At 44.0% G+C, this 24308-nt stretch overlaps 2 protein-coding genes across 6 annotated transcripts in view; one reads left to right on the top strand and one right to left on the bottom strand.

Moving 5' to 3' along the window:
• The window catches only part of LOC141766995 (kelch domain-containing protein 10-like), a 13252-nt gene extending 5299 nt beyond the window's left edge, over positions 1-7953 (top strand). The window contains exons 2-11 of one of the 3 annotated variants that reach the window (XM_074634255.1): positions 293-385; positions 624-845; positions 2584-2738; positions 3021-3169; positions 3433-3517; positions 3605-3671; positions 3755-3802; positions 3893-4032; positions 4890-5121; positions 6171-7953. In XM_074634255.1, coding sequence (XP_074490356.1) covers positions 293-385; positions 624-845; positions 2584-2738; positions 3021-3169; positions 3433-3517; positions 3605-3671; positions 3755-3802; positions 3893-4032; positions 4890-5099 — 1169 coding nt within the window. In that variant the 3' untranslated portion in view covers positions 5100-5121; positions 6171-7953. Of the gene's footprint in view, positions 1-292; positions 386-623; positions 846-2583; positions 2739-3020; positions 3170-3432; positions 3518-3604; positions 3672-3754; positions 3803-3892; positions 4033-4889 lie in introns of all 3 variants that reach the window. The other 2 variants (XM_074634254.1, XM_074634256.1) reach the window with 2 other exon arrangements.
• Positions 5245-24308, bottom strand: part of LOC141766962 (uncharacterized) — a 36710-nt gene continuing 17646 nt past the window's right edge. Inside the window, exons 15-22 of one of the 3 annotated variants that reach the window (XR_012593720.1) lie at positions 11347-11459; positions 10832-10912; positions 10585-10730; positions 10383-10477; positions 10232-10310; positions 9996-10104; positions 8630-9524; positions 5245-8590 (exon numbers count right to left, since the gene is read on the bottom strand). Coding sequence is in view for 1 of the 3 variants with exons in the window: in XM_074634202.1 (XP_074490303.1) it covers positions 9451-9524; positions 9996-10104; positions 10232-10310; positions 10383-10477; positions 10585-10730; positions 10832-10912; positions 11347-11459 (697 nt within the window). In the remaining 2 variants the exon portion in view is untranslated. Of the gene's footprint in view, positions 9525-9995; positions 10105-10231; positions 10311-10382; positions 10478-10584; positions 10731-10831; positions 10913-11346; positions 11460-24308 lie in introns of all 3 variants that reach the window. The other 2 variants (XR_012593721.1, XM_074634202.1) reach the window with 2 other exon arrangements.

Here is a 24308-nt window from a genome sequence, read left to right as displayed (position 1 = left end):
GCTCCTCCTCATGGCTCTGTTTTCAGGCTTTAGAACATCTAGCCCGTGACGGGAGACTTTGACCAATCACAGGTCAGAGAGAGAGCGTTCCTATTGGCTGTGCTCCGGTCATGTGACCACTGAGCAGAAGTCTGTTTTTTTCTCAGAACACTTAAATTACAATATGCTGAAAGGTTATTATGGGATGTCTGCCCAATGATGCCAAAAATATACTGACTACTGCAGCCTTAATGTGGTCATGTTTCTGTCTCTCTGAGTCCTTTATGATCTTTTGTCTGTGATTGATTGACAGGCTCTAAGAAGCGGGCCCGCTGGCTTCAGGCTCGACGCATCTTCTCCCCTTCCTGCCCCAACCTGCGGATCCCCAACAGGTTTCTGAGAGAAGGTGCTGAAAGTACACGACCTCCCCGACACACTGTTTTACCCTCGAGAACAAAAACTGACTGAGTGATCCCGCTCCTGTTAAATACATCCTGTAACTGTAGAGTTGTAAAACCCACCGTCTCTTTCACCTGCAGTATTTCAGCGTTGTGTTGTCTGATATTTATGCTGATGTTCTTTAGTTACATCATCCCCTTCTCCGTCTACATCAGGGGCTCTAATATTCTGTCCTAACCCTACAGGACACTGTGTCCCCCCCGCCCGCAGCGGACACCGCTGTGTTGCAGACAGCACCAACCTGTACGTGTTCGGAGGCTACAACCCAGACTTTGAGGAGGCGGGCGGGTCAGATAATGAAGACTACCCTCTCTTCAGGGAGCTCTGGCGGTTTCACTTTGCCACAGCCACCTGGCAGCAGGTTCGCACGGAGGGTTACATGCCCACAGAGCTGGCCTCTATGTCGGGTAAGGATTCATTTATTTAAAGGCCCCCTGTGGAGTTTATGACCACTAAAAGGACTACGGAGGGTCTGGTTTTATGGAGTATTTGCACGCAGGTGACGCAGTACACATTCCTGCCAATGGTTTCACATAGGGATGCACCGATACCACTTTTTTTCAGACCGAGTACAAGTACTTATATTTGGGTACTCGCCGATACCGAGTACAGATACGAGTACTATTCTGTGCTTAAAGACCCTTGTTAACAGCCAGCTGGAGGGTGTGAGCGACACACGGCAGGCTGGGGAGTCCCGCATACGAGGCGGTGCGCCGCGACCGGCTCTAGGCCGGCTTGGAAAGGCTCGGGGCGAACTGCCCCCAGATCGGGGCTCGGCCCACGTAAAAGGCGCCAGGGGTCTGCGGCGATGTCTGCATCCCACCCGACTCGTCTTGAAACACGGACCAAGGAGTCTAACGCACGCGCGAGTCAGAGGGTGCAAGCAAAACCCTGTGGTGCAATGAAAGTGAGGGCGCACCACCGGTTCGTCTCGCCTGCACCGTCGGGGAGGTGGAGCGTGAGTGCGTGCGATAGGACCCGAAAGATGGTGACTAGAGGTTAACGTCACGCTTCCGTAAAGTGGTATCGGTGCCATTGTATCGGAACTGTTTTGCGAGTACGAGTACATGAGCACAGTAATGGAACTGATACCTGATATTGGTATCGGTGCATCCCTAGTTACAACCTATTCCACTGATCTGCAGGTGGCAGAAATGCACCAAGAAATACTGCAATGCACCAAGAAAGGCAGGGAAGACGAAGTCTGCTAATGCATATATACATACATATATATATATATATATATATGTGTATGTATATATATGTATCCTCTATATATAGATCTATATTGATATAGATCTATATATCGATATATAGATATATCTATATCGATATAGATATATATATATAGAGAGAGAGAGAGAGAGAGAGAGAGAGAGAGATATCTATCTATATAGATATATCTATATCTATATAGATATATATATATATAGAGAGAGAGAGAGATATCTATCTATATAGATATAGATGAACATAAACTTCATACATAAAATCTGCTTTTCTAAATGTTTTATGAGGAAGCAAATGTTTGTTAGAGCTCGAGATCCACACAGAGTTTAGGTGAGTAACACTGAATGTAAACAGAAACTTTGTTGACAAGAAAACTAAGTAAGTTGTCTGACACACTGCAAACAATCAGTGTGTTTACATGCTCTTAAGTAACCAGATTAGTCGGCTCTCTGCAGGAACCTGACTGACTGAAGTGATTTAAAGCCAAATGTTCACTCTTTAGTTCATTCTGATGAGTGAGACAAAAAGAAAAAACTCCTAAGTCATGAAACAGTTGCAAAACTTTAGTTGTGAGTTGAGTGTTGAGTGCTGCAGGAGTGTATAGAAGTGTATCACGTCACCCGCTGGCCCACGGCCTGCATCATATACATGCTGGTAGAAACGTGAGCTACAAACAACATGGAGTCCAATTCATCAAAACTTTGACATCTCTGTTGTCAATAGTGATCCAAAGTTCACATGAGATCTTTAATGCTGTTGAAGCTGCAGCTCAAAGCTTCAGGGAGGGAAATAGTCCCGTAGATCTGAACCAACTTTATCAGGGATTCTAAGCTAGATGTTAAACTGTAGTAGAGACTTACTGTGTTCTCTCTGTCTCTCTGTCTCTGTCTCCGTCTCCGTCTCTCTCTCTCTCAGCTGTTTTACACGGTAACAATCTGCTTGTATTCGGTGGCACCGGGATCCCGTTTGGTGAAAACAACGGTAACGAAGTCCATGTTTGCAACGTTCAGTACAAACGATGGAACCTGCTGAATTGCAGAGGGAAGAAACCCAACAAGATCTACGGACAGGTACCGCTGTTCGTCTCTTTATCGCTGCTTCAGATAGAAAGTCCTAAAATGTTCAATTCAATTCAATTCAATTCAATTTATTTTTGTATAGCGTCAAATCACAACAGAAGTTATCTCAAGACGCTTTATATATAGAGCAGGTCTATGACCGTACACCATAGTTTAGAGACCCAACAGTATCCACCAAAATGTTGTTCTGTCTTCATCTATTCAGAGATCTACTCTTCTCTATGTAGCTGTGTATCACCCCAACAAACCTCTATACGTATTCTCCGTTTCCAGGCGATGGTCATCATAAATGGCTACCTCTATGTGTTCGGCGGGACGACGGGCTACCTCTACAGCACCGACCTGCACAGGCTGGACCTGACCACCAGAGAGTGGACCCACCTCAAACCCAACAACGCCCCCTCAGATCTACCGGAAGAGAGGTCAGAGGTCAAACATCCCGAAATCAGTTGTCTATATACCGTCTATACAGCAGCTCCAGACTTTATACCCGATGACATCACAAGTTTGAGACTTACTTCTCTGGTTTCTGGCTTTGAGAGAGAGGAGCTAATAATATAATTATAATATAATGATTTAAATATTGATTGAACTTTACTAGGCCATGGAAATAAATAATTCTTAATTTGGGTGATGTTTAACGACTACAGTATGTGTGGCTGAAACTGAATGTATGATTTTACAGGTACAGACATGAACTAGCTCATGATGGACAGAGAATCTACATCTTAGGAGGAGGAACTTCCTGGACGTCTTATCCTCTGGACAAGGTGAGAGGAACGAGCACATCAAAGTCTAACAGAAGAACAGAGAGTTACTCCTTCATCTATAATCTATAATCTATTTGTCTTTTTCAGATTCATGCATATAACTTGGAGACAAATTCCTGGGAGGAAATGGTCACCAGACCTCACGAGAGACTAGGTGAGTTATTAGCTTTGTATTATCTGAATAAGGTATTTGAAGACCACACATTGAATTTTCTTTCTTTGTTATTATCATGACAGGATATCCTGCTGCCCGCCGCTGTCACAGCTGTGTGCAGGTCAAAGATGGTGAGGAGTGTTTCACACAGCAGCATCTGGACACATCTGGCTGAGATAAATGTTGTTGTTTTGTAACCACGTCTCTGTTTCTACCTCCAGAGGTGTTTATATGTGGAGGTTATAACGGAGAGCTGATCCTCTCCGACCTGTGGAAGATCAACCTGCAGACACTTCAGTGGACCAAGCTGCCCGCCGCCATGCCAGAACCGGCCTACTTCCACTGTGCTGCCGTCACTCCGGTTAGTCAATCATCACTCACACTCGTGTGTCAACATCAGATTTCTGTTTAGGGACCCCAGGATGCAGAAATATTCAGATACACCATTAAGGAATAGGAGACAATAACACATTTATACTGCATGTGATTATCATAAAGTGGGCATGTCTGTAAAGGGGAGACTCGTGGGTACCCATAGAACCCATTTACATTCAAACATCTGGAGGTCAGAGGTCAAGGGACCCCTTTGAACATGGACATGACAGTTTTTCCTCTCCAAAATTTAGTGTAAGGTTGGAGTGTTATTTAACCTCCTTCATGAACAGCTAGTCTGACATGGTTGGTACCGATGGATTCATCAGGTTTTATAGTTTACTATGATACCAGTATCTGACTTTTTTGCTGCCTTACTTATGGACATTTTTCAGACTTCTTTCAGACTTTTTTTAGACAATTTTTTGGATAATTTTTAGACCTTTTTTTTTTTAAATTGTTAGGACATTTTTTTCAGACATTTTCAGACTTTTAAGTGGGCATGTCTGTAAAGGGGAGACTTGTGGGTACCCATAGAACCCATTTACATTCACACATCTGGAGGTCAGAGGTCAAGGGACCCCTTTGGAAAATCGCGATGCCAGTTTTTCCTCACCAAACTTTAGTGTAACTTCGCAGCATTATTTATTCTTCCCGACAAGCTGGCTGTAAAACGGATCCTGGTAAAGCCTCTGGAAGACGGCGTAGCGGCCGGCGGGTCGTTGGATTGTTGAGACTTAAACGATTAATCGAATGTCAAAACAGTTTAATTTTCTGTTGATTGACTAATTGATTAATCAACTAGTTGTTGCAGCTGTAATGTCTTCCACTGTTCCTCTCCTTCAGGCCGGCTGCATGTACGTGCACGGCGGCGTCGTCAACATGTCTGGCAACAGGAGGACGGGCTCTTTGTACAAAGTGTGGTTGGTGGTGCCGAGCCTGCTGGACCTGACCTGGGAGAAACTGCTGAAAACGTTCCCTCACTTAGCCCAGATGTCCAGCCTGCAGCTGCTCAGCATGGGCCTGACGCACTCACTAATCCAGCGGCTCAAATAGACTGAAGAGACTGAAGGAAGCGGTACGTGATTGAACAGCACTGACTCTAAAATCACTGATGATGAACCAGTTCCTGAAAGGACAAAGATGTCAGATGATGAAAAACTTTGAATGCCTTTTAACTTTAGTTTTATGGAAATTTACGTTTTGTTTTTTTTTAAAAGCAAAGTGCAATCTTTAGTCTCCCTGTACGATAGGTCAGATCTGCGTTTGCATGCCTCAGCGTGGACGCCAGAATCACCGTTTCTTTCTCCTGCTTCGCTCTCGACATCTTGGCTCCACTATAGTGCATTCCCCAGTTGTTGCTCTTAATGGTTTTACCACACGTCACTGTCACGGGGACTTGTGGAGCATCAGCAGGAATAGTTAAATGTTCCAAATAGGGATGTCAATAATTAACCGTTTAACCGTTAACCGACATTAAGCATTTTAACCGATTAACGCTATCGGTTAAAATGGTTAAAAGAAATTTTAATAATTCATTAAAAAGCTGAGAAAAACTCGTCACTTAAAGGAGAAAAGCTGGTCCACCTTAAGAGTCCACCTTAAGAGTCCACCTTAAGAGAGGCGGAGCCGGCGTTACAGATACAGGAAGTTGTCTCCCGTCTATAGCTCGCTGAGCGGAGGAGTTGTAGCCTCGTAGAATTTATTCACCGACAAATAAAGTGTACACACACTGTCTGCTACACCTACGTTCACAGCTAGAACGCCACCAACAACACAGTTGGTCTGAAACTCGATGAAGTTACTCCGCGCTGACAGAGCGGATGTGTGTGACTACAGCGAGCACGGAGCCACCGGCAACACTAGCAGCTGCTAACGTAGCACAAACACACACACTGTATGTTGGACACTCGCTATCGTTAATCCGGACAGAGTGTCTATTGTCCTCATACACTGCAGCTGGAGCACCGCTGCATGCGAGGCACAAATCTTGTGGGTTAACGGTTAATAATCGGTTAACGAGGGTCGGTTATCGGGTAAGAACATTTTTCTAAATTAGCACCTCTAGTTCCAAAGATCACTTCTAGAAAGACACACTGAGTGTTCCTTCTGCTTGCATCATTTTAGACTGAGATCAACTCCTTTCACTGTTGCTGAAGTGACGATGCGTCGCACGCCTTCGCCATCTTTGACGCACGTTCAGTCAGCTGCTGCTGCTACGCCCACTGTGACATCCTGTAGGTTAGACGTTCCCCTTCACTGCTCACATCGAGGCCTCGTGATCAGATGAAAACCCAAAAGCCTCTTTAAACATCTGTGACGTGGCATCACTGTGAATCTTCTAGTGCCTCTTCCATTAGTAAGTTAGAACCCGTCGCTCCACAGTGACGCTCCTCGAGCCTTTTCATTTCTACATTTGGTGCCTTTTGAATTTCCAAAATGTCACATTGATCTTTTTAAGATGATTTGTTCATTGCTCTCTGAACTGTTTGTTTCCTCATGTGATGTACCTGGTGTTCTCCACATGAACCTTCCTGCTCATGATTAATCAGGAGACGCCGCTTGCAGCTAAAGATTTTTCATTAACTTATAAACACACATTTTTACCTATTTATTGCAATCACTGTGCTGCTGTTTGATTTTATTACCAGACTTTGAGTTGTAGCAGAACGTGGAGCTGCTTTTCTTTTTCACCTGATTTCCTTTTTTTAAATTTTATTTCCCACTTTTAGCCTCAACTCCATCTGACCCGTTTCTACTGTTACAGGCTGCGTTTTTGTTTTTAACTCTTGGTCTCGTTTCTTCAGAGAACGTAGTGCCGTCGTACTTAAAGGTCCCATATTGTAAAAAGTGAGATTTTCATGTCGTAAGTGCTTACGGTTTAAGTGCTTTATAAATACTGTTAAACTATCAAAACGCTCAATATACGGAGAAACACACACAGCCCGTATTCAGAAATTTTGTTTGAAACAAGCCGTCAGGATTTCTGTCCATTTGTGATGTCACAAATATACAATATTTGGACCACTACACGGTTTTAAACATAAACATTCTAAATGTGTCCCAGTTTATTTCCTGTTGCAGTGGATGTAAATAACAGCTGACAGGAAGTAAACATGGACCCAAGTTGTTGCCTAGCAACGCAATTCCGTTGAAATGCACTAAAACGGAGTGTTTCAGACAGAGGTATAGGTACAGGTATATTCAGGCAGACAGTATGAGGAGAATAAGTTGTTCTTTTTAACATTACAGCATGTAAACATGTTCTAGTAGAAACACTAAATACAAGTATGAACCTGAAAATGAGCACGATGTGGGACCTTTAAATAAGTGGCAGGTAGAGGATGTGAGGTGAACTCAGGATATGAAATACTGTGATCAGACCGAGTCTGAAGAGCTCCGCAAACATTCACCATCGCCAAATTGTCAGATTTCTGAACGCCGAGACGACGTCACGGTTAAATCTGAAGTACTGCAGTAACGCTCCCAGCAGCTCGTATCCACTCGACCTACCTTGAATCTGAATATTAGCATTTTAGCTCACGTTAACCGAGCTAGCTCATCTACAACTTATTAATTCCCATTTTCACATTCAAAACGTTTCTTCTGTTTGACATGTTACGGCCTTATTTATATCTTATTATGAAGACACAGCTTCACTACGTGCTCGGACTGAAACCTAAATGTTGCTGCCTCGCTTGACATCCAGATGTTTATATTTGCATCATTCTTCGATGTTATGAATCTCGTGCATGTCGGTTACGGTGTGCATGATGTCACTTTACGTAAACTCTCTGGGGGAAAAGGTGAATGTCTCCTCAAAAGCAATCATGGCTGTAATGTACATTATTATGTTTTATAAAACTCGTCTGTACAAACAATAAAAACGCCGACAGCCAGTTTTTCAAAATGTTGTATTGACAGATGTTCTTCAGTTATTGCACAGCCAGCCATGCCACGGGGTTTATCATTATATATCTCTAACAGACATGTTGGAGTTAAAAAGTATACAAAATATACTACAACAGTACCTTTTCAACAAAATAGCATTAGTGCAGATACTTTACATTATAATATTCTTTTGTATTGTAAAAATACAGTTTAGACGTTCTGAGTCTGAGGACGCATAGTTCAGTATGTTAGCTTACAAACTGTACATTTTACAGTAATATACATATTCAACAACAAGAAGTCCCTACCTGAGTTAAAATGTTCAGTTGTTTTTAAGTTGTATTATTTAGGAAAGAGCACGAGAAATAAAACACTTAAAAGGCTCATGTCAGGATTCACACCATCACTTAGACCAGGGGTCTCCGGAGCCACGGAGTCTCTTCAGCTCCTCTCCAGCGGCTCCTTGTGGACTTTTTAAAAACATTAGTGGAAATGAATAACTGTTTTATTGTTTTCATTTTTATTTATAGTTTGTTGTAGGTCTATGGTACGACGGAGTATTAGGGTCACATAGAGGAAAAATAATAAATCTGAGATTTAGAGAATAAAGTCATACTATTAGTATATACACTCACCGGCCACTTTATTAGGTACACCTTGCTAGTACCGGGTGGTCTCCACTTTATTAGGTACACCTTGCTAGTACCGGGTGGTCTTCTGCTGCTTCCAGGTTGGACGTGTTGTGCGTTCAGAGATGGTGTTCTGCATACCTTGGTTGTAACGAGTGGTTATTTGAGTTACTGTTGCCTTTCTATCATCTCCAACCACTCTGCCCATTCTCCTCTGACCTCTGACATCAACAAGGCATTTCCGTCCACACAACCCCCGCTCACTGGATATGTTCTCTTGTTGGGACCATTCTCTGTAAACCCTAGAGATGGTTGTGGTGAAAATCCCAGTAGATCAGCAGTTTAATACTCAGACCAGCCCGTCTGGCACCAACAACCATGCCACGTTCAAAGTCACTTAAATCCCCTTTCCTCCCCATTCTGATGCTCGGTTTGAACTTCAGCAAGTCGTCTTCACCACGTCTAGATGACGTAACGCATTGAGTTGCTGCCATGTGATTGGCTGATTAGCCGTTTGTGTTAACAAGCAATTGAACAGGTGTGCTTAATAAAGTGGCCGGTGAGTGTATATGTATAGTAGTAGTCATTTTACGTGTTATTTTCTTTTTTTCTCGTAAAGTTGTGACTTTATTCTCGAAATCTCCGATTTTTTTCTCCCCTCAATGTGGCCCCAATACCTCACTGCAAATGTTTTGCGGCTCCAGACAGAATTTTTTTGCCTAAAATAGCTCTTTTGATAGTAAAGGTTGCTGACCTCTGACCCCTGACCTCTGACCTAGTTATATAAAAAGATAAAATCTCATCAACGTGGAGTCGTGTTGAATTTGCACGTTCAGGCTTTAAAAAAAAAAAAAAAAAGAGTAACTTTGGCTGCAGAGTGTCGTCGGTCAGCAGCCGGCTGGAGACGGAGCGAAGTAATACATCGCCAGCAGAATCAGGTAGACGATCACCAGAGCTGTACCTGGAGGGGGGGAGGAGACAGGAAATAAGACGTCATCGGGTTAAACCAGATGTGATCCCTGAAGATTACCTTCTATAAAACCACCGTACTGGATTTACATTTCAATTGAAATACAATCAAGTAATGAAGTGGTTTAAAGCTGGAGAGCATCGACAACACAGACCGTACCTGTCTTCTACTGACTTCATCCTGAGGAAGGTGAGCTGATAACGAGCTTGATTCTGCTCAATAGACTAAATCCATTAGTTCCTAAAGGGTGAAACCTTTGGTCCTACTTTAGTAGGGATCAAGCAGTGAGTGGGGGGGGATGCTCACTTCTGCCTTGTTACACAATATTAACGTGTATAAACTATTAATATATCAATATTACATTGTTAAATATCACAGATATCGTCAATCCCGGTATATTGCCAATGAAGGCTGTTCTATCTCTAATTAAACTGTAAAAATGTTAAAACAAACTAAACTCACCCTGAAAATAATCCGACTTGCCGTCCATGAAGATGTAGTTGACCAGGATGACGCTGAAGATGCTCGCCCAAAGGTGCAGGTCACTGAACAGCAGCACGAATCCCACATCCTGTCCAACAGAGGGACGATTACAGAAACTATCAAACTATCAAACAGTATTAATGTTAGAATATGATATATAATATATATATATATATATATATATATATATATATATATATGAAGGTGTGTCTTACATAGAAGGCGTTAAATAAGACCAGAATGGGAATCTGCAGCATGCAAACCTGAACAGCGATGCAGCCTCCGACCTCCAGGCTGAAAGAACAAAACATCATTTAGATTCAGACGTCACTTTTTAAATACCTTTCTTAATAAGATGGGATTTACCTGAGACTGATGTTGTTTTGGAGAGCAAACTGGATCCCGTTAACGATCTCTGGGATCTCAGGAACCATCGCGAGAACCGTCACCCCGATGAAGTACTGGAGGAAGAGAGAGATCAATGTTAGCACCGCCGGAGGAAGAGAGACGGACATTAGCACCGCCGGAGGAAACGGGAATAACTGACTGCTCAGATGTCCGTCCTGACCTGAGAGACGTTGGGCTGGTTCAGGATGGGCTGGATGTGCTCGGTGACGAGATCGGCACAAGCGGACGTGAGCACAGTGGCCATGATGAGGATGACCAGAGACCTCCAGCGGGACCAATGGACCACGGCTCCGTGGTGGCCCGTCACTGCACACAGATCAGGTTAGCATTACACAACTGTTCTCTGGTACAATTTAGTGTTCGCCATTAAAGAGATGTGAGCTACTTCTCCATAGTCGGTGTATTACCTCCAGTAGATGACGGTCGGCACGCCTCCAGTTTGGAGAAACGGACAGAAGTTACCGAGGCAGGAGCAAAGCAACGTACTGCTGTGGACGGGGCCGCCAGCAAAACAGATTTTAGACACCTAAAAAGATTTCTGACGAGGAACTGAAGCCGTTATCTCTGCTCTCTTCAAAACCACCAGACTCCATTGACAAAAACAGTAATTTGACCACTCAGAACACGGGGAGTTGCTGCTCTACCGCCGCCTCGGTCAGTTAGTTAGTTTTTGTTGTTGTTTTGTGACTTTGGTTGAAACCAAACTAACTCTTTAAAACACCAAAGTTGTTTCTGTTAGGTGGCTAAAATGCATCGCTTTGCTCCTTCGTCGGTACTCCTGTCTGTTTCTCTAAACTGGGGGCGTGTCGACCGTCATCTACTGGAGGTAATACACCGACTATGGATATAAGTACCTCATACAACCTCACTGAGAAACACCCGGACGTTCCCTTTAACTGTGATCCCCGACAGAGACTCGTACCCTGTCCTTCTCCAACGTGGATATCATAAATGTGGGAGTGCGTCTTCAGCGTGAATATCAGACCGATGAAGTAGGCGACCGGCAGGAGGATCGACACGGTGAACACCAGCGGCCTGGTGACGACAACACACAGTTAATGAGAGAAGAAGAAACCGTGAACACCAGCGGCCTGGTGACGACAACACACACACAATAAGAGAGAGAAGAAGAAACTCAACAGACAATATGGTAGCTCAACAGGTTGTAGCTTATTTGCCTCTGGTCTTTTTATACTAATACTATTATTATTACTACTTCTGCTACTACTACTAGTGCTGCTGCTACTATTATTATTATTATTATAATTATTATTAGGGCCCGAGCACGAAAGTGCCAGGACCCAACGGTGTCCTGGCACGAAGTGCAAGGAACCTATTGTTTTTCTGCAGATTATTATTATTAGGGCCCGAGCACGAAAGTGCCAGGACCCAACGGTGTCCTGGCACGAAGTGCAAGGAACCTATTGTTTTTCTGCAGATTATTATTAGGGCCCGAGCACGAAAGTGCCAGGACCCAACGGTGTCCTGGCACGAAGTGCAAGGAACCTATTGTTTTTCTGCAGATTATTATTATTAGGGCCCGAGCACGAAAGTGCCAGGACCCAACGGTGTCCTGGCACGAAGTGCAAGGAACCTATTGTTTTTCTGCAGATTATTATTAGGGCCCGAGCACGAAAGTGCCAGGACCCAACGGTGTCCTGGCACGAAGTGCAAGGAACCTATTGTTTTTGTCAGTATTATTATTATTATTTTTCCGCTGCAAGATCGCGTTTTTGACGACCTTAGCCATCCCCAAAACTCACGAAAAGTGGAGTATGCGTCAGAACTGGTGGGAAATTCAATGTTCTGGAGTGACCGGGCTCGGGTGTCTCCAGGGGGCTCCATAGCGCCCCCTAACGTACGCAGTTTTTCCGAGAAAGTTTCTTCGATCTTCACGAAATTCAAGTATGTCGTTGCTCGCGCCCTCATACCTGGATTAAATGATTTTGAGATTTCTCCGGCAAACAGGAAGTCAGCCATGTTGGACTTCCTGCGTGATTTTAGAATTTACGAACGCATATTTGAAGACTTTAGGATGCACAAAAATTTATGAAACTTTACACACACATCCAAACTAGTAATTACTTAATTTTAGTGGTGAAATTTTGCTTGGGCGTGGCATGTTGGCTCTCTAGCGCCCCCTTATGTCTTTCAGATTTTGAACATACCTTTAGGTACTCGGAATCTCATAAAATTTGGCAAAATGTTAGACACCTGTGAACTTTATGTAACTGCATAGCCATTAGGATCAGTGTGTTTTTATTCGGCTCTCTAGCGCCCCCTAACGCGTTGAAATTTTAACTTTGTCAAAGTTGATCCGATATTCATGAAATTTGGTATGCATATCCCACTCATCATTTGAAACATATTCCTCATTGGGTTTCATTAGCCCCGCCCACCCAGAAGTCGGCCATATTGGATTTTTATGTCATTTTTGCGTTTTATTGGCCGCGTACTTTAACGAACTCCTCCTACAGATTTGATCAGATCGAGTTGATATTTGGTCAGGACCATCTCAAGACCTTGAGGATGAAAAGTTATTAAAATGGTGAGCGTTCACTTAACGAGCGGACCGTGGCGTGGCGGCCATTTTGAGCCATTCGCCAGTTATTGTAACTCAACTGTACATAGTCCGATCTGCCCCAAATCTCTCAGGTATGATGTTGCTCCAGTACTGATGACATGTATATGAAAAAATATACTCATACTCAATGAGCTCCGCCCACCCAGAAGTCGGCCATATTGGATTTTATGTACGATTTTCCCAATTTTTGCGTTTTATTGGCCGCGTACTCTAACGAACTCCTCCTACAGATTTGATCATATCGATTTGAAATTTGGTCAGGACCATCTCAAGACCTTGAGGATGAAAAGTTATTAAAATGGTGAGTGTTCACTTAACGAGCGGACCGTGGCGTGGCGGCCATTTTGAGCCATTCGCCATGAAACAGGGAGTTATTGTAACTCAACTGTACATAGTCCGATCTGCCCCAGATTTCTCAGGTATGATGGTGGTACAGTCTTGAGGACATGTATATGAAAAATTATACTCATAGCCCCGCCCTAAGACGGTAGCCCCGCCCCCTTTCATATCTCATGAACCGTTTGTCGTACAGGCTTATGGGAGGTGTCATATCACTCAGCAGAGAGTTCCTGTTTTATTCGTTAAGGGCAGCCCCGCCCCCTACACATTAGCCCCGCCCCCTTTCATAACTCATGAACCGTTTGTCGTAGAGTCTTGCGGGAGGTGTCATATCACTCAGCAGAGAGTGCCTGTTTCATTGGTAAAAGTTATGCCCGCCCCCTACACATTAGCCCCGCCCCCTTTCATAACTCATGAACCGTTTGTCGTAGAGTCTTGCGGGAGGTGTCATATCACTCAGCAGAGAGTGCCTGTTTCATTGGTAAATGTTATGCCCGCCCCCTACACATTAGCCCCGCCCCCTTTCATAACTCATGATCCGTTTGTAGTAGAGTCTTGTGGGAAGTGTCATATAACTCAGCAGAGAGTTCCTGTTTCATTGGTGAATGTTATGCCCGCCCCCTACACATTAGCCACGCCCCCCTTCATAACTCGTGAACCGCTTGTCGTAGAGCCTTGCGGCAGGCGTCGTGGCGCTCGTCAGAGTTTCGGTTTCGCGTCGGTCGGCGTCCCGCCAGCAACCCCGACCCGCGAGCAGGGGCGAGGGCCCTTTCATAGCTGCGTGCAGCTCTCGTTATTATTCTTTTTCTGCTGCAAGAACGCGTTTTTGACGACCTTAGCCATCCCCAAAACTCACCAGAATTGGAATATGCGTCAGAAGTGGCGAAAATTGCAATATTCTGTAGTGATTGGGCTCGGGTGCACCAGCGGGCTCGATAGCGCCCCCTATAGAAAGCAGGTTTCCAGAAAAAGTTACTTCGATCTTCACGAAATTTAAGTATGTCATTGCTCACATCTTCAATGGCACATTAAATATTTTTGAGATTTTTTCGGCCAACAGGAAGTCAGCCACGTTGGACTTCCTGCGTGATTTTAAAATTTACGAACACATTTTTGAGGACTTTAGGATGCACCAAATCTCATGAAACTTTACACGCACATCCAAACAGGTAATCCCTTTGATTCAGTGGTGAAATTTTTTTTGGGCGTGGCATGTTGGCTCTCTAGCGCCCCCTTATGTCCTTTTTGCCTTTGAACATCCATTCGTATACCTTGGCATACTCGTAGACGCATGAAATTTGGCAACATGATAGACACCTGTGAACTTTATGTAACTGCATAGCCATTAGGCTCAGTTTGTTTTTATACGGCTCTATAGCGCCCCCTAACGCGTTGAAATTTTAACTTTGTCAAAGTTGATCCGATATTCATGAAATTTGGTATGCATATCCCACTCATCATTTGAAACATATTCCTCATTGGGTTTCATTAGCCCCGCCCACCCAGAAGTCGGCCATATTGGATTTTGATGTCATTTTTGCGTTTTATTGGCCGCGTACTTTAACGAACTCCTCCTACAGATTTGATCAGATCGAGTTGATATTTGGTCAGGACCATCTCAAGACCTTGAGGATGAAAAGTTATTAAAATGGTGAGCGTTCACTTAACGAGCGGACCGTGGCGTGGCGGCCATTTTGAGCCATTCGCCAGTTATTGTAACTCAACTGTACATAGTCCGATCTGCCCCAGATTTCTCAGGTATGATGGTGGTACAGTCTTGAGGACATGTATATGAAAAATTATACTCATAGCCCCGCCCTAAGACGTTAGCCCCGCCCCCTTTCATATCTCATGAACCGTTTATAGTAGAGTCTTGTGGGATGTGTCATATCACTCAGCAGAGAGTGGGTTAACCCTAACTCAACTGTACATAGTTCGATCTGCCCCAGATTTCTCAGGTATGATGGTGCTCCAGTACTGATGGCATGTATATGAAAAATTATACTCATAGCCCCACCCTAAGACGTTAGCCCCGCCCCCTTTTATATCTCATGAACCGTTTATAGTAGAGTCTTGTGGGAAGTGTCATATCACTCAGCAGAGAGTTCATGTTTCATTGGTAAATGTTATGCCCGCCCCCTACACATTAGCCCCGCCCCCTTTCATATCTCATGATCCGTTTGTCGTAGAGTCTTGTGGGAAGTGTCATATCACTCAGCAGAGAGTGCCTGTTTCATTGGTAAATGTTATGCCCGCCCCCTACACATTAGCCCCGCCCCCTTTCATAACTCATGATCCGTTTGTAGTAGAGTCTTGTGGGAAGTGTCATATCACTCAGCAGAGAGTTCCTGTTTCATTGGTAAATGTTATGCCCGCCCCCTACACATTAGCCCCGCCCCCTTTCATAACTCATGAACCGTTTGTCGTAGAGTCTTGCGGGAAGTGTCATATCACTCAGCAGAGAGTGCCTGTTTCATTGGTGAATGTTATGCCCGCCCCCTACACATTAGCCCCGCCCCCTTTCATAACTCATGAACCGTTTGTAGTAGAGTCTTGCGGGAGGTGTCATATCACTCAGCAGAGAGTTCATGTTTCATTGGTGAAGGTTATGCCCGCCCCCTACACATTAGCCCCGCCCCCTTTCATCACTCATGATCCGTTTGTCGTAGAGTCTTGTGGGAAGTGTCATATAACTCAGCAGAGAGTTCCTGTTTCATTGGTGAATGTTATGCCCGCCCCCTACACATTAGCCACGCCCCCCTTCATAACTCGTGAACCGCTTGTCGTAGAGCCTTGCGGCAGGCGTCGTGGCTCTCGTCAGAGTTTTGGTTTCGCGTCGGTCGGCGTCCCGCCAGCAACCCCGACCCGCGAGCAGGGGCGAGGGCCCTTTCATAGCTGCGTGCAGCTCTCGTTATTATTATTTTTCTGCTGCGAGATCGCGTTTTTGAGGCCTTTCCCATCCCCAAAAACTCACGAAAATTGGAACATGCGTCGGGAGTGGCGAAAATTGCAATGTTCTGTAGTGTTTCGGAACGGGCGTCGCCAGCTGGCTCCATAGCGCCCCCTAGCGCGTTGAAATCGTAACTTTGTCAAAGTTCATCCGATACTCATGAAATTTGGTATGCATATCCCACTCATCATTTGAAACATATTCCAAATTGGGTTTCATTAGCTCCGCCCACCCAGAAGTCGGCCATATTGGATTTTTATGTCATTTTTGCGTTTTATTGGCCGCGTACTTTAACGAACTCCTCCTACAGATTTGATCATAACGATTTGAAATTTGGTCAGGACCATCTTAATACCTTGAGGATGAAAAGTTATTAAAATGGTGAGCGTTCAGTTAACGAGCGGACCGTGGCGTGGCGGCCATTTTGAGCCATTCGCCATGAAACAGGGAGTTATTGTAACTCAACTGTACATAGTCCGATCTGACCCAGATTTCTCAGGTATGATGGTGGTACAGTCTTGAGGACATGTATATGAAAAATTATACTCATAGCCCCGCCCTAAGACGTTAGCCCCGCCCCCTTTCATATCTCATGAACCGTTTATAGTAGAGTCTTGTGGGATGTGTCATATCACTCAGCAGAGAGTGGGTTAACCCTAACTCAACTGTACAGAGTTCGATCTGCCCCAAATTATCATTTGAAACATATTCCTCATTGGGTTTCATTAGCCCCGCCCACCCAGAAGTCGGCCATATTGGATTTTATGTACGATTTTCCCAATTTTTTCGTTTTATTGGCCGCGTACTTTAACGAACTCCTCCTACAGATTTGATCATATCGATTTGAAATTTGGTCAGGACCATCTCAAGACCTCGAGGATGAAAAGTTATTAAAATGGTGAGCGTTCACTTAACGAGCGGACCGTGGCGTGGCGGCCATTTTGAGCCATTCGCCAGTTATTGTAACTCAACTGTACATAGTCCGATCTGCCCCAAATCTCTCAGGTATGATGTTGCTCCAGTACTGATGACATGTATATGAAAAAATATACTCATACTCAATGAGCTCCGCCCACCCAGAAGTCGGCCATATTGGATTTTATGTACGATTTTCCCAATTTTTGCGTTTTATTGGCCGCGTACTCTAACGAACTCCTACTACAGATTTGATCATATCGATTTGAAATTTGGTCAGGACCATCTCAAGACCTTGAGGATGAAAAATTATTAAAATGGTGAGTGTTCACTTAACGAGCGGACCGTGGTGTGGCGGCCATTTTGAGCCATTCGCCATGAAACAGGGAGTTATTGTAACTCAACTGTACATAGTCCGATCTGCCCCAGATTTCTCAGGTATGATGGTGGTACAGTCTTGAGGACATGTATATGAAAAATTATACTCATAGCCCCGCCCTAAGACGTTAGCCCCGCCCCCTTTCATAACTCATGAACCGTTTGTCGTACAGGCTTATGGGAGGTGTCATATCACTCAGCAGAGAGTTCATGTTTCATTGGTAAATGTTATGCCCGCCCCCTACACATTAGCCCCGCCCCCTTTCATAACTCATGATCCGTTTGTAGTAGAGTCTTGTGGGAAGTGTCATATCACTCAGCAGAGAGTTCATGTTTCATTGGTAAATGTTATGCCCGCCCCCTACACATTAGCCCCGCCCCCTTTCATAACTCATGAACCGTTTGTCGTAGAGTCTTGCGGGAGGTGTCATATCACTCAGCAGAGAGTGCCTGTTTCATTGGTAAATGTTATGCCCGCCCCCTACACATTAGCCCCGCCCCCTTTCATATCTCATGAACCGTTTGTAGTAGAGTCTTGAGGGAAGTGTCATATCACTCAGCAGAGAGTTCATGTTTCATTGGTAAATGTTATGCCCGCCCCCTACACATTAGCCCCGCCCCCTTTCATATCTCATGAACCGTTTGTCGTACAGGCTTATGGGAGGTGTCATATCACTCAGCAGAGAGTGCCTGTTTCATTGGTGAAAGTTATGCCCGCCCCCTACACATTAGCCCCGCCCCCTTTCATAACTCATGATCCGTTAGTCGTAGAGTCTTGCGGGATGTGTCATATCACTCAGCAGAGAGTTCATGTTTTATTGGTTAAGGGTAGCCCCGCCCCCTACACATTAGCCCCGCCCCCTTTCATAACTCATGAACCGTTTGTCGTAGAGTCTTGCGGGAGGTGTCATATCACTCAGCAGAGAGTTCCTGTTTTATTGGTTAAGGGTAGCCCCGCCCCCTACACATTAGCTCCGCCCCCTTTCATAACTCATGAACCGTTTGTAGTAGAGTCTTGAGGGAAGTGTCATATCACTCAGCAGAGAGTTCATGTTTCATTGGTAAATGTTATGCCCGCCCCCTACACATTAGCCCCGCCCCCTTTCATATCTCATGAACCGTTTGTCGTACAGGCTTATGGGAGGTGTCATATCACTCAGCAGAGAGTGCCTGTTTCATTGGTGAAAGTTATGCCCGCCCCCTACACATTAGCCCCGCCCCCTTTCATAACTCATGATCCGTTTGTCGTAGAGTCTTGTGGGAAGTGTCATATAACTCAGCAGAGAGTTCCTGTTTCATTGGTGAATGTTATGCCCGCCCCCTACACATTAGCCACGCCCCCCTTCATAACTCGTGAACCGCTTGTCGTAGAGCCTTGCGGCAGGCGTCGTGGCGCTCGTCAGAGTTTCGGTTTCGCGGTGCCCGGCAGCGTCGGTCGGCGTCCCGCCAGCAACCCCGACCCGCGAGCAGGGGCGAGGGCCCTTTCATAGCTGCGTGCAGCTCTCGTTATTATTATTATTATTATTATTTTTCCGCTGCAAGAACGCGTTTTTGACGACCTTAGCCATCCCCAAAACTCACGAAAAGTGGAGTATGCGTCAGAACTGGTGGGAAATTCAATGTTCTGGAGTGACTGGGCTCGGGTGTCTCCAGGGGGCTCCATAGCGCCCCCTAGAGTACGCAGTTTTTCAGAGAAAGTTTCTTCGATCTTCACGAAATTCAAGTATGTCGTTGCTCACGCCCTCATACCTGGATTAAATGATTTTGAGATTTCTCCGGCAAACAGGAAGTCAGCCATGTTGGACTTCCTGCGTGATTTTAGAATTTACGAACGTATATTTGAAGACTTTAGGATGCACAAAAATTTATGAAACTTTACACACACATCCAAACTAGTAATTACTTAATTTTAGTGGTGAAATTTTGCTTGGGCGTGGCATGTTGGCTCTCTAGCGCCCCCTTATGTCTTTCAGATTTTGAACATACCTTTAGGTACTCGGAATCTCATAAAATTTGGTAAAATGATAGACACCTGTGAACTTTATGTAACTGCATAGCCATTAGGCTCGGTGTGTTTTTATTCGGCTCTCTAGCGCCCCCTAACGCGTTGAAATTTTAACTTTGTCAAAGTTGATCCGATATTCATGAAATTTGGTATGCATATCCCACTCATCATTTGAAACATATTCCTCATTGGGTTTCATTAGCCCCGCCCACCCAGAAGTCGGCCATATTGGATTTTGATGTCATTTTTGCGTTTTATTGGCCGCGTACTTTAACGAACTCCTCCTACAGATTTGATCATATCGATTTGAAATTTGGTCAGGACCATCTCAAGACCTTGAAGATGAAAAGTTATTAAAATGGTGAGTGTTCACTTAACGAGCGGACCGTGGCGTGGCGGCCATTTTGAGCCATTCGCCATGAAACAGGGAGTTATTGTAACTCAACTGTACATAGTCCGATCTGCCCCAGATTTCTCAGGTATGATGGTGGTACAGTCTTGAGGACATGTATATGAAAAATTATACTCATAGCCCCGCCCTAAGACGTTAGCCCCGCCCCCTTTCATAACTCATGAACCGTTTGTCGTACAGGCTTATGGGAGGTGTCATATCACTCAGCAGAGAGTTCCTGTTTTATTCGTTAAGGGCAGCCCCGCCCCCTACACATTAGCCCCGCCCCCTTTCATAACTCATGAACCGTTTGTCGTAGAGTCTTGCGGGAGGTGTCATATCACTCAGCAGAGAGTGCCTGTTTCATTGGTAAATGTTATGCCCGCCCCCTACACATTAGCCCCGCCCCCTTTCATATCTCATGAACCGTTTGTAGTAGAGTCTTGAGGGAAGTGTCATATCACTCAGCAGAGAGTTCATGTTTCATTGGTAAATGTTATGCCCGCCCCCTACACATTAGCCCCGCCCCCTTTCATATCTCATGAACCATTTGTAGTAGAGTCTTGTGGGAAGTGTCATATCACTCAGCAGAGAGTTCCTGTTTCATTGGTGAATGTTATGCACGCCCCCTACACATTAGCCCCGCCCCCTTTCATAACTCATGATCCGTTTGTCGTAGAGTCTTGTGGGAAGTGTCATATCACTCAGCAGAGAGTTCATGTTTCATTGGTAAATGTTATGCCCGCCCCCTACACATTAGCCCCGCCCCCTTTCATAACTCAGGAACCGTTTGTCGTAGAGTCTTGCGGGAGGTGTCATATCACTCAGCAGAGAGTGCCTGTTTCATTGGTAAATGTTATGCCCGCCCCCTACACATTAGCCACGCCCCCCTTCATAACTCGTGAACCGTTTGTCGTAGCTAATGTGTAGGGGGCGGTGATAACCTTCACCAATGAAACAGGGACTCTCTGCTGAGTGATATGACACCTCCCAGAAGACTGTAGGAATAACCGTTCATGAGTTATGAAAGGGGGCGTGGCACAACACAGACTTTTTACAGAATCTTAAGCACTCAGATGGTCAGATAGGCTCAACTTTGGAATTGGTTAGTAACCCTGAAGTTTACAACTGTAGATTGCTGGTGGTTGTAGGATGTGTAATATATGAAAGTTAAACTAAATATAAATGTACTATAAGCTCCGTTATAGATAGTTATGGTAACTGATGAAAACTGATACAACAGCCAAAAATGATGCATCATCCAGAAAGAAATACAGTTGATTTCAGGATATAAAGATGCAAGTTAGCTATGCAATTACACTGCAGTGACACCAATGACATTATGATACAAAACAAACATGACAGATCAGATTATTTTTTTTAAATGAAATACATATTTATATAGACTTAATCAAATAGTTGTTCAAAACAGCAATATCAGTCATATCGACTGCAATCCACAAGGGGCGCTGCAGGTGACGTCAGTCAAGGTTGGGTGTGGCGAGTTGGTCCAGACAGATCATAGCAGATGACCAACAGAAGACAGAGCTTCACAGAATTCGTGAGTATATTGTTTTTATACTAGTTTATATTTTTATTATGTGTTTGTTGTTGTTGTTAAGAGATTATGGCTTTGTTTTCCCACTGTGTTACTGCCAGTTTCAGGAATGCATTTATTAGGGATGCACATACAGATAATGGTAGGATTAACTAGCTAGCTAGCTAGCTAGTGTTTTTTTTACATGCGGTCCTGCGAAAAACACACTAGCTAGCACGCTAGCACCAGCTTAAAAAAAGCAAATATACACAAACAGGCCTTCACAGTCAACAACACAGATGCTAACGTAGCACAGATGCTAACGTAGCACAGATGCTAACGTAGCACAGATGCTAACAACACACGAAGCACTGTGCTAGCTAACTAGTGGGTTTTTTACATAAGGTCCTGTGAAAAACACACTAGTTAGCTAGCTAGCAATTTTTTTCTATAGTGTTTTATAGCGTGTGTTTTTACACGCGGTCCTGTGTTTTATCCCACGGACCAGACTATATTTCACCGTGGGTCAGACATCTATTCATCTGCTATAATGCCATTATGACAAAGGATGACATTGCACTTTTAGGATTAGCTAGCTAAAGTGCAACCATCATTGTGGCATGTCTTGATAAACCACAGTGAAGGTGTCAATAAATAGAAAATAAATAAAGTCTATGACTCTAAATTAGAAAAGTTCTGATCTGTCAGGAATAGACGTGGTTTTAAATATTAATAACTATTACAGACTGTGTGGGCTATAACACACTAGAAGCCTGATTCTACTTTACAAGAATTCACTAGCTACATGTTTAAAATCAGGCAGGCAAACTCATTCAAATACACAATAATTAAGATCAGTGTATGATGGAATAGTAGCATTAGCCCAATTTGGAAAGTCTGTCTCCCTGCCCATAATTCCTGATGGCTGACCTGGCTGAAGGTTGTGTTTAGTTGATTGACTGTGTACTGTGTAATTTTGTTCTTCAGAAAATGGACAGCCCCACAAAATTCCCAACAATAAATGACCCAGAGGTGGAGGCCGTGAGGCAGGCCCTCCAACTTTTCACAGTAAGTATTACATGTAGTGGTATTTGTGTTGTTATTACTCGTCTTTTATACGTTTATGTCACATGTATAAGAATGTCACTATTTAATTTGTGGTAATTTTAACTAATGTAGGAGTGGTAATGATGATTTGTTCTGACCTTTTTAAGCAGGAAATTTGCATTTTAAGCCTAATAGTTGTTCATGTGATTGATATGTACATTTATTCTTTTGTTTACAGTACAAATGTGGAGATCCGGCGGTGACGCGCCAGGACCTCCGTAGGGAGAGCCTGCGCATCAATGCGCAGACCATGGAGGTCCTGGTGCGGAAAGTCCGTCGGTTGCGGTCGGCGGACCGCAAGGCGTCGCTGCTCCAGAGGGAGCTCAAGGCCACGAAGGCCAAACTGGCGAGCTCCCTCCTGGAGTCAGAGGTGGCGCAGGCCTCGGCCTGCTTCGAGCGCGACGGTAAGTAAATAGATGTTTAGTAAGTTGATGTTTAGTTTTAGTTTGCATGTTGTCAAAGATATAACTAACGTTATGGTTGTGTAATAATATTACAGTGTTAATCTGATTTGTTTTTGAGCTGCACCCCAGAAAAAGTGTCAATATATTTTGTGTTTGATTGTGTTATCAAATAATTTGAAAAAAAGGCAATGTCACATTTAATGTGTTTGTATTTTTGTCTACGTTTGTGCAGAAGTGGCAGATGCGTCTGTACAGATGGAGGAGGAGGAGGAGAAGGAGGAGGAGGAGAAGGAGGAGGAGGAGGAGAAGGAGGAGGAGGAGGAGATGAAGGAGAAGAAGGAGAATAAATTTTAAATTGTTTTTTTCTATATTTGTAAATAAATTTTTTATGTTGTTCATTTGTTTCATGTGTTTTTTTTGTTTTCTTCAAAGGCACAGTTTCTGAATGCAGGCTGGGTGTATTTCTCCATGGATTAAGCGTTTCCATACTTTATAATAAAAGGGAGGAGGAAGATACAGAGAGAAGTAATAGTTATTGAACATTATGTACATTATATATTGTAAATAACAGATGGATTTCTTTCCAAAGCTAGCATCATGCTGTATGTCCAGAAATCGTCTACCACACATTTGAGATGCTATTTCTCTACATCTTCAGAAATATCAGCAGATAGTGATTTTGGCTGCAAGAGTCAGACAGTTGCACAGTAAACAGCATACACGCAGACAAAAAGTATGATTTCATATCATGTATTGATGTTCTCCATCTAGAGTTAATACGACATGATCGCTGGCTTTGGTACACCAACGGTAATAAACTTATCTAATTTCAGTGATGATTTTATTGACAGTACTGTGACAGCCACAAAAAAATGATTTTATGAGTTAAATTTTACCTCAGTGGCAGGGTTCAGGCTGTTCATCTTAAATGATACTATACAACTTTATTGTCAGTTTAGACTGAAATGTATTTGCATCCTTAGGCAGCTAATTTTATGTGCTGTTGTGTTTTTTTAATGTCACTAGGTGGCAGTATTTAGCATTGATTACTCTGGAGACTGGACTTTTGAGGGTGTGGTTTCCTTTTGACTCATAAAACAAAGTGTTGCTGCAATAATGTGAACATTGTCAACAACTATAGGTGCGCTCTCTGTAGCTCCAAATACTAAGCTACAAACCGAGTAGACAGTAAAAACAGTGGGCACTCCTGGGAAGTCTATCTTGCCGACCGACACGCCCCCTTATTGGATATCAGTTACTGATTGGACGCTGCT

Source organism: Sebastes fasciatus, chromosome 4 (assembly GCF_043250625.1).
Source record: "Sebastes fasciatus isolate fSebFas1 chromosome 4, fSebFas1.pri, whole genome shotgun sequence".
NCBI lineage: Eukaryota > Metazoa > Chordata > Actinopteri > Perciformes > Sebastidae > Sebastes > Sebastes fasciatus.
This window is presented reverse-complemented; position numbering and strand designations above follow the sequence as displayed.